The sequence below is a fragment of the Drosophila willistoni genome (genome assembly GCF_018902025.1).
Source record: "Drosophila willistoni isolate 14030-0811.24 chromosome 2L unlocalized genomic scaffold, UCI_dwil_1.1 Seg168, whole genome shotgun sequence".
Taxonomy (NCBI): Eukaryota; Metazoa; Arthropoda; class Insecta; order Diptera; family Drosophilidae; genus Drosophila; species Drosophila willistoni.
The window spans coordinates 5,012,071-5,021,840 of NW_025814047.1; the positions used below are offsets into that span (position 1 = coordinate 5,012,071).

The 9,770-nt window shown below is 33.5% G+C and overlaps 2 protein-coding genes across 2 annotated transcripts; both read left to right on the forward strand.

Annotated features, from left to right (window-relative positions):
• Nucleotides 1–2,559: 2,559 nt before the first annotated feature.
• LOC6640884 (general odorant-binding protein 56h) lies at nucleotides 2,560–3,141 on the forward strand. Its single transcript, XM_002063819.3, has 2 exons — nucleotides 2,560–2,640; nucleotides 2,705–3,141. Exons 1-2 carry the CDS (start codon nucleotides 2,584–2,586, stop codon nucleotides 3,062–3,064), a joined length of 417 nt encoding a protein of 138 aa, XP_002063855.1. The 5' UTR covers nucleotides 2,560–2,583; the 3' UTR covers nucleotides 3,065–3,141.
• A 1,008-nt stretch (nucleotides 3,142–4,149) lies between these two features.
• On the forward strand, nucleotides 4,150–4,788 carry LOC6640885 (general odorant-binding protein 56h). The gene is made up of 2 exons (XM_002063820.4): nucleotides 4,150–4,243; nucleotides 4,299–4,788. The coding sequence occupies exons 1-2, from the start codon at nucleotides 4,187–4,189 to the stop codon at nucleotides 4,632–4,634; spliced, it is 393 nt and encodes a 130-aa protein (XP_002063856.1). The 5' UTR covers nucleotides 4,150–4,186; the 3' UTR covers nucleotides 4,635–4,788.
• The last annotated feature ends 4,982 nt before the right edge of the window (nucleotides 4,789–9,770 follow it).

The window sequence follows — 9,770 nt, forward strand, 5'->3', positions numbered from 1 at the left end:
AAAGAGGCCACTAAATAGTAATTTACTAAATTAGTTTGTTTTTCTAATTACACCACACCATCAACAGAAACTCAACCACTAACACATCATCATCATCATTGGCTGGGTGGTCAGGAAAGTGGGTTTTTGTTTTTTTTTTGAAGGTTTTCTGCCACTTGCGGCCGACCATTAAAATTTTCGTAATTACTCTAAAAGGATTTCAATTAGCGTTTGGAAACGCGTTAAGCTAAATGAAAATGTCCGCACGCAGCACACATAATAATACATAATAATAATAATAATAATCAAAGTCATAAAAAATATTAGCTTAACTAACTAAATGCGATATGGAAAACGAAAAGAAAAAAAAAAAAACGAAGCCAATTAACATAATGCCATAAAAATGCAATTAAAAATTATAGAAAAAAAATAGAGAGAGAAAAAAAACTGAAAGGTAAAAGAAATGTATGAAAATTATGTAATAATGCAAAAATAATAGAGCAAAAACGTGCGGCGACAAACAACATGCAGAATAAATAATTGCCCCATATAAACAATTTCAATAAAACGTTTTTTAATTAAAATGTATATATATGTAGTTAATGTGTGTGTGACATTGCCTTAGGTCGACCAATTTAAAGATACCCTGTAATCAGGTATCGATATGAAATTGTTGTAAAATTTAAGAAATTCAAAAAATAATATGAATTTTACAGAATTTAAAATTGACTCATTTTGATTCATTTACTCTGAGAGAAGGCAATATATTAGTCTTTATTACTTAGGTAAATTTTTTAATAAATTAACATATTTACAAACAAATACCTTAAATGATAAAGCGATAAAGAAAATAACTCGGGAATTAAATCCAATAATAATAATAATATATTGCTTAAAGTAAGTAAGTTCTATTGATAGTTGCTAAGAAAACTTGAGGCGAATGTCCTGACAGCTAGTAATTTATTAAGTTTCAAATTTAGTTTCGTAGTACACTTTTTAAAAATTATAAGAATAAGACAAAATTTTTAGCACAAGAATACTATAAAATTCATACTAGAAATATATTAATAGAAATTTAGTTTTTGTTTTTTAGTTTTTAGAATATATTGGAAATTTTTGATTAATTTTAAAACTATATTTCCATATACATATATCTCCCCTTAAACAATGTTTTTCTATAGAATTGTTCAAATTTCGATATTTACAGCCGACTACTACGTCCCTAAAATGGGTATTTTCAACCCTTTTTGAATAAAAATTAAAGGTTATTAGATAGTAAACTATTTTAGAAAATTCTTGTTTAAATTATTTAGAGTTCTTTAAACTCGATCTTTATAGAGGTTATATTTATACGTTTTCGTTTGAGTAACAAATACCAGGAATTCGTTTTATTCGTTGAAAACATGCTACATAGAGTTCATAGTGTTATTTGCTTATGAATATATTCATTCAATCCTCTTGTAGCTTCTATGTAAGACAGAGTTCCTGACACATCAAGTAGTCTGAATGAATCTAAGTAATATTTTGTTGCATCAATCTATATGATGGAAATTTTTATTAATTAGGTATATTTGATATATTGGGAAAGTAGTTAAACTCGTATAAGCAGTTCCAATTATACAAGATTTGTCGATTAAAACTATTTGACAGGCGATATAAGTATACTCGAAAAGCCATTTCCATAGGTATCAAGTTTAGTACTTAGAAAAATTTCAAATGAAAGATGACTTTATATTTTTTTGTAATATTTTTGCAATATTTTATATTAAATGAAAACTAAAACAGCTTCTTTCAACTATTTTAAAAACTACTGAGTCTAATATTAACCAACTAAAGGTAGTTAATAAATGCTTATTTTATATCGAATGAAAGATAATTGCTCTATATAAACAATATCCAGTATACAACAGACCTCATCTACCCATTATTCCCATTTACTCTATTAGAGGGTATGAAAAATATTTAGATATTTTTATAACTCACTGGAGCAAAAAGCAAACTAAGCTGAAAAATATTTTGTTGCATTGCTGTTGACAGCCTCCGGCATATTCAAATACATACATAAATAAATAAATAAACTTTGATAATATTTACCTGAAAATGAACTCAATATTATGCATTATTAGACAGATAACTCAATAATTAATTATTATATAACCAAATTGCAAATTGGATAAAACTGGAATGGAAAGAAATGTGTAGACACTTCGAATACAAATGAAAACCTAAACCAAACCGTTTAAACTGATAGATGATGGGGGCAACAATTTTGCTATCTTTTAGTTGGTGTTTAGGATATTTGCTTATTTGCTTTACAATGGAGGGAGGACCCTATGGAAGTGTGTCCCAGTTTATTTTTTAACTCTAACTAAAGAGAACTTTGAACTCATTTGATGCCTCGTGTTAGATTATTATTATTATTAATGCAACAAATAAATAAAATTAATTAATTGAAAACCTTGCCAATGAAATTAGCCCCCTCATTTAGCGCAATCAGCGTGACAAATGCATTTTCTAATCAAGATGCAAAAAACAAAATACTTTGCCCATGGAAGCATATAAAACCCGCGGCTGAGTGCAGCGAAGCATCAGAACTAAAGCAAAATGAAAGCTACTTTGGCATTAACATTGCTCCTGAGTTACTTGACAGCATTTCTAGTGGTAAGTATGGAAGTAGCACTAGTCATAAAATCCATTCAAAATGTCTACTTTTATCCCTTTTAAGACTGGCGATGCACCTGATATCGGCAAGGTAACAACTGCCTGCTTGAACGAGAATGGAGTGTCGGCTCAAGATTTTGCCGATTTGAAGTCTGGGGCAACCAAGCCGGAAGATGTCAAGGACAATGTTAAATGTGCCACACAGTGCATGCTTGTGAAACTCGGATTTATGGATGCGCAGGGTAATGTTTTGACTGACAGCATTAAATCGAAATTCGCAAGTTCTCCAATGGCAAGCGCTGTAAATACGGCTTTGGCTACATGTGGCGGTGTCAAAGGCGCCAATCCCTGTGACACGGCCTTCCAGATCATGGCCTGCCTTCAAAAGAATTCCCAGGCAATAGCCAGCATGATGCACTCCTAAAAATGGCCACCAGAATGACTTGACTATCATCACAAATGTAGAAATAGAAAATATATCCTTAGATGTTTAAAAGCAGAGCTAAGATTGGTTTTACTGATAGTTTGGTTTTATTTCTAGTTCGAGAAGTTGAAAATTTTTCTAGGCCAGGATACTGTCCCTTCCAAGCATTTCATCTCGAAATCTCATCCTAATATGTTTTCTATGTAGCCAACTCCACATTTTATTATCCTGCAACATTTTCGTAATTGTTACCTGAATCTTTGTTGTCCATGTAAGGTAAAATATCTTATTAATTTGGCCATTTGGTAAAGTCAAATAAATCAATAAAAAAAGAAACAAAGCTATAAAATTAGTTTTAAGCAGTCCAAAGGCAACTAAAAAACGAGGATCCGGGTTCGAATCTTGAACTAGTGTTTGTATATATTTTTCGTCTAGTTATATTTTATAGGTTTATATCTTATACTAAATTAAATACCTAATGGTAAATATAAATAAATGATTAGTTTTTAGATGAAAACTATGATTGCTTTGCTCACTATTGAAACAAAACATTAAAAATCCATCATTCTTAGTTTACATTTTGTATAAACAGCTCCAATTTTAGTTATTTCTTTCTATATTTTGTTTTTAATAAATATCTAAAGGAATGAAAATGCAAGAAAATAAATTGAAAACTTAATTAGTTTGTGATTATGTGATTATTAGCTAAGTATCTAAATTTAACATTAAGGCCATTTGACATATGTCGAAATTAAATTATACTAAAAATTATTGTTAATTATCATTTTATGCTTATTTGCAGTCTAACCAATAAATGTAACTTATTTTCAAAAAATAAGCATTCAATCCGATAGATAAAACCAATGAATTAAGTTATTTTAACATTCATTCATCTTATGATTCACATTTGAATATTAATTTGAACAAATGACAATAGAACTCTATAATAACTATAGTTAATTATTGCCTTGGCTGTGATGGCAATTGGTCTATTGTATTAAACCAGTCAGCGTGACAAAAATAAAGTATTTGCTAATCAAGATGTGAATAACAAAATGCGCTTTGTCAATGAAACCATATAAAAACCCCTATTTATCAGAACTAATCCCGGAACACTACGAAATGAGAGCCATTTTAGCATTGACATTGCTCCTGAGCTACCTGACAAATGTGCTAGTGGTAAGTTTCAAAGCAACAACAATTGTGAAAACATCTAAAAATGCTTCTTCTAAAGGCCAGCGAAACACCAGATATTGGCAAGCTAACAACTACTTGTATGACCGAGCATGGTGTGACTATTAAAGATTTTGCTGATCTAAAGTCTGGGGCCACCAAGCCAGAGGATGCAAGTGACAATATTAAGTGTGCCACACAGTGCTTGGTAGTGAAACTTGGTTTCATGGATGAGGAAAGCAATATATTAACAGAGAATGTTAAGGCGAAATTCGACAGTACTCCCATGGAAAACACTGTTATGGAGGCTTTAAGTAAATGTGGCGGAGTCAAAGGTGTCAATCCTTGTGACACGGCCTTCCAGATCATGAACTGCCTTCAACCATACGTTAGTTAGAGAAGATTGTCAGACAACGATCACTATAAACCCAATCCAATAGCGCATTCGCAGGCGTCCTTGACTATTATATTTTATATTTCTTTTCTAGTTCTCATTATTAAATAACTTCTGGGTAAATAAAGCTTTCAGTCTCAATTGATTTTTAAGAGGATCTTTATATTAAATTTATTTTTTTCCCAAACACTATTTTATTAAAATATATTAAAAATATTAATTGCAGTCGTTAATTCATTCATTCACTCTTTAGTCGTTTTTCTCAACATTTCACGAAAAAGTATTAAACTGAACAGATTTACTTTCGCCACTGTCGCATATTTTCAATGGTGACGGTTTTGAGAGACTTCGAATTTCAAATTTTGAAAATTGAAAATAAAAATTCCACACTGTTCTGTTGTTCCTTCACTGAAACATTTATAACTGCACTTTTTTCCCCAACACTTTTAAATATAAATTCAATTTGATTTAGTATTTTATTTTGTAGCCATAAAAATTGACTAAATTGAGACACAAGCTAAAGATATCTGCAACAAAGCATTGAACGATCGAATTGCTTTAAAATTTATTTTATTTAACTCCTATTAAATATTTATTAACCAAATCGGTTACACATAATAGTTATTTGTACAGCTTTTTACAAAGCGGACAAACAAACCTTTGATTAACGATTGGTTAAAATGTTGGTTACTATTTTATTACTTATTTGGAAAAATAATTAATTAATCATGTCAAAGTAAAAATATTTAATATCTATAATTTATTTAATTTTTACCTTTCTCAATCGCTCAGGTTTCCTTTGCCAGCATAATTAAAAGTCCCGTTTGAAAATCACTTCACTCAGGAGTCACGATATTCTTTGAAATCAATTCCCATACGCAAAAAAACACTTTTCAACACTCATTGCAATTACAGCTGCGATCTGCCCAGTTTGTCACACACAAACACATACACTAACGTTGTTGTACTCTCTGCTTGCGCGCTCTTTCGTTCTCTCTCTATTCCTCTCGCAACGACCGCGGCCAAACCCGACTGCGGAGTCTCATCCATTTGTCTGCTTTGCAAGAAATATAAAACAACATACATGTATGTATGTATACGTAAATTCTGTTTCAATTCTAATTATTGTGCATTGAAGAAAATTCAAATCTAGATATTACACATTAAAACACAAAAGTATGTATGCGAACTTAATCAACGCCACAATAAAAGCTGAGAAAACTATCGAATATGTTATCGATATGTCGCCTTGCTCCTTAATGAGCTGCGATCGATAGTTTTAAGTTTAAACTGCTATTTTTTTTGAAATGACGGTTAGAGATTTAAACTTGAAAGTATTGATGAATTAGGAAATTTGAAAATCTGGCAAACATGAAACATAATAAAAACAAAAGATTTTTGTGATTTATTTTCTCGAAGAATATATAAGATGTTTGTTCACATTATTTTAAACATACAATAACCAACGGTATATACAAAAATAATCATAATTTGTAATCCCTGATTTTAATTGGCAATCAGTGTATACCCAAACTGCTCCTTAACTGTATTTAACTACATTTTCTCAACTTTCTAAAGGGGAACAACTGAAGAATAAAAAGTTATTATAAGAGTTCAAAAAAGACATTATTTTAATTACAACTATCATATGCCATATCAAATTTTGTCCATTATAGCATAGTATTATGACTGGCAATCTAAGCTCAAATGACTGCTACTGTATACAATAAATATCTTTATATTTTCAAATGCGTCCTCGACCATTTTTGAAATACGATGAAACGCAATAGCTGTAGCCTCTCCTTTTACCATCTTTTTTTGTTTTTATACCCTTGCAGAGGGTATTATAAAATTGGTCAGATGTTTGTAACGCACAGAAGGAGACGTTTCCGACCCCATAAAGTATATATATTCTTGATCAGCATGAGAAGCTAAGTCGATATAGCCATGTCCGTCTGTCCGTCTGACCGTCTGTCCGTCGGTGCGTACGCGTTTTACTCAGCCATCTTAAGAGCTATCGGGATGAAATTTTTTTTGGGAGCTTTTTTTTACCCGGGTGAGATAAAGTATGAAAATCTTTGGGATCGGACCACTATATCATATAGCTCTAGAAGAAACATTTTTGCAAAAATTGGAGTATCCCCATGAAATTTACCAATATGATAGTAATAGATATAAAATCTCAGATCCCAAAATTTGAATCTGATCCGATAAATAGAACACAAGTTACAGTCAATATAAATCGGTTCAAACGCTGCCGGCAGCGCTGCTTGCTGCCTACTACTGCCATCATCAAATCAACAGAGCACACGCATACACACACAGACGCAACGCTACATGAACTGTATGTGTATGCGTGCCGTGCTTTGCTTAGAAAATGATGGAAGAAGAAAAACTTGTGGTAAAAAGAGAAATAATATTTTGTTTGTGTATTGATGAATTGAGTTGCAGGGAAAGAAATTTCAAAAAGGAAAAATATTATTGCCAAGTATACTGCAAGGGTATATAAACTTCGGCATAGCCGAAGTTAGCTTCTTTGATATTTTTTTTTTGTTATGTTTTTACTGTATCTGAATCGTACCAAAAACAAAAGCCAAACTGTGTCAGCAAGTCAAGGACCATCAGACAGCTGCCAGAGTTCTCCAGGGATTAGTTTAGTGTAGCAATCGAATCGGTCTACCCTCCATTCTTAGAATTTTAGCAATCAAATTATGGACAGTAGCAAATAAGTGCATAAATTTTTTAACCGCAATTCGACATAATGATGACTCGATATTCCAGTTGTCTGGCTCTTAGCTTAGAGCTCTCAGCTCTTAGCTCTTCAGTTGACTTGTCGATAGATGTTTTTTTGTTATCTTGTGCTTTTACCAGTTTTTCCACCATGAGATGCCAATCCTCAACAAGCAACTAACTAACTTGTGATTCCATCATCATCCTCATCCACATCATCATTATCATCATGTCGATGGAGTTGTGCCGTTGCCTGGCCGTCTCCACTCTTTTTTTCAGCTGACTCACTTATGTAATAAGAAAATTGGCATAAACATATGTATTAGAAGACGACGACACTACAAGAAATGGCTAACATGATTATTTCTAGCCCAACATCTAGACCAGAATTGCAACGTCATTATTGACGTAGGGCGTTCGGTCAAGACTTGCAGAAGGTTTACCCATTTTTCAATAAACTCAAAGTGAAATTTGGAAAATCGATTGAGGGGAGTGAAAGGCACACAAAAGCGAATAACCTAGAAGGAAAATTCCCCCTCAACTATAATCGAACGATGATATGTACATACATACATAGATTGATTAAAATTCGAAAGTGTCTTGAAATTAGTTAGAGAAAGTTTTAATTTAGAGATGTTTTATTTTTCAACATTATTATTAAATAATTCTTTGAACTCGGTCTTTTCCAAATAAGAATCTTTTACATATTATGAATCAAGGGAAGCAAAAAAAGATAACAAATTAAGTTGAGGTTCTTTTAAGTTAATGTAATTATTGTGTTAAGTAGTTTGTTTCCTTTTAAACTTAGCCCACTGACGGTTGTCCTATGGACACTTTAGAAAACTGTGTGGATATTTTATGAATAGTTTTTGGAAAGAGTCCTGCAATTGAACCTGATTAAACTTTTGTTTATTATTTAATTCATTTATTTCTAATTTTCTTTCAAATTGGAAGTGCTCACGACAAATTTTATCCACATAATATTCAGAAATACGAGAGATAAAATGACTAGATGGACTCTAGATAAATCAGTTCTTATCTTGTTTTATGTTCTTTAAGTTAAACTTTGTTCATCCTATTTTGAAGCTCACATATCTTTTGTTATCCAAATGGCAAGTTCCCATTAATTACACGTATATTTTACAAGAATTAAGCGAGCAAAGTTGCACAATGGCCAATGGACTAAAACGCCGCCAAGAGAGACACGACATGGCTAATAAGCTCTAAGGCTAGACCCAACACCCCACTGCACTCTCTACGCTGAGGCAATCGCCTGCGAAAGTTTTCATTGCATTGTTCATTGTACCGTTTAGACTGACATCATTAAGACCACATATCCACGTATCTCCGACCGCTGAACGTAGTGGCCAACTAATAACCGCCATGGCAGTGTGTGTGAGCATTGAAACGATGAGACGTCCGACGCATAGCGCCACTTAGGCAAAGACATTGTGCGTCAAGCAGTGAGAGAGTCCGAGTTCAGCAGGAGAGCCAGGGATAGAGACAGAGACTCAGAGACAGAGCCAAAAGATCCACTCAACAATCGAGGCTGTGGTTCAGCTTGTGGTTGCGTGTAAGCTGTCAAACTCGAAAATTTGCAATGACAGCAAACATTGCCAGAGCTCAGATAAGCGCAGCGAAATGAACTTCGCGTTGCCCCTCATCATCCTTGTCGTCGACGACGACGTTGTGGTTGCACAAGTTAAAAACTCATTGTCAGGCGCTGTCTGTTTGCCGGCCGATCCAGCCATCCAGCCAACCCAATTCGAACCGTCGTCTCCATCCGCCGCATTGGGGGTGCGTTGCTGCATAATAAACTGCACTACTGCAGGGAGCCTCCGGAGCGGTCCAGCGAGAAGAGGTCTGCAGGGACGGGCTGATGTCTGGTGCCCCGGCTGGTTAGCTAGCTAACCTGCAGCAAAGCTAGCTGCTGCAGGAACAATAGGGCGCCAGTTTAGTGGCCAGTGGCGGCGGCAAATGACAGCAAAGAAACAATAAACACACGAAAATAATGTAATGAGTTGCAGCCATGGAGGACAAGTGCAGCTTTGCTCAGCAGAAGCAGGCAATACAGTGGATGTGATTCTAGGAAATGATAGAAGATGTTGTGGAAAGGTCCTTAAATATCCCGAATATGGTTCAAAAAACGGAAAATTACAATAATAATAACATTTTCTTACAACATGCATCCTTTTCATTTTGCACTTTAAATTCACAACTGGTTTGAGCTTAAGCTTCATTGATATGGATAAAGGATCCTTAGAGGCAAGTGGGTGACGTACATCTTTTCTCATCAAAATGCTTTGCTAAAACAGTTCCTGATATGTTTCCATATGTTTACAATGTTTCTCCTCAATTTGGTTTTCTATAACTGATTTGGCAGATTTTTTTTTGTTTCTTACAGATTAT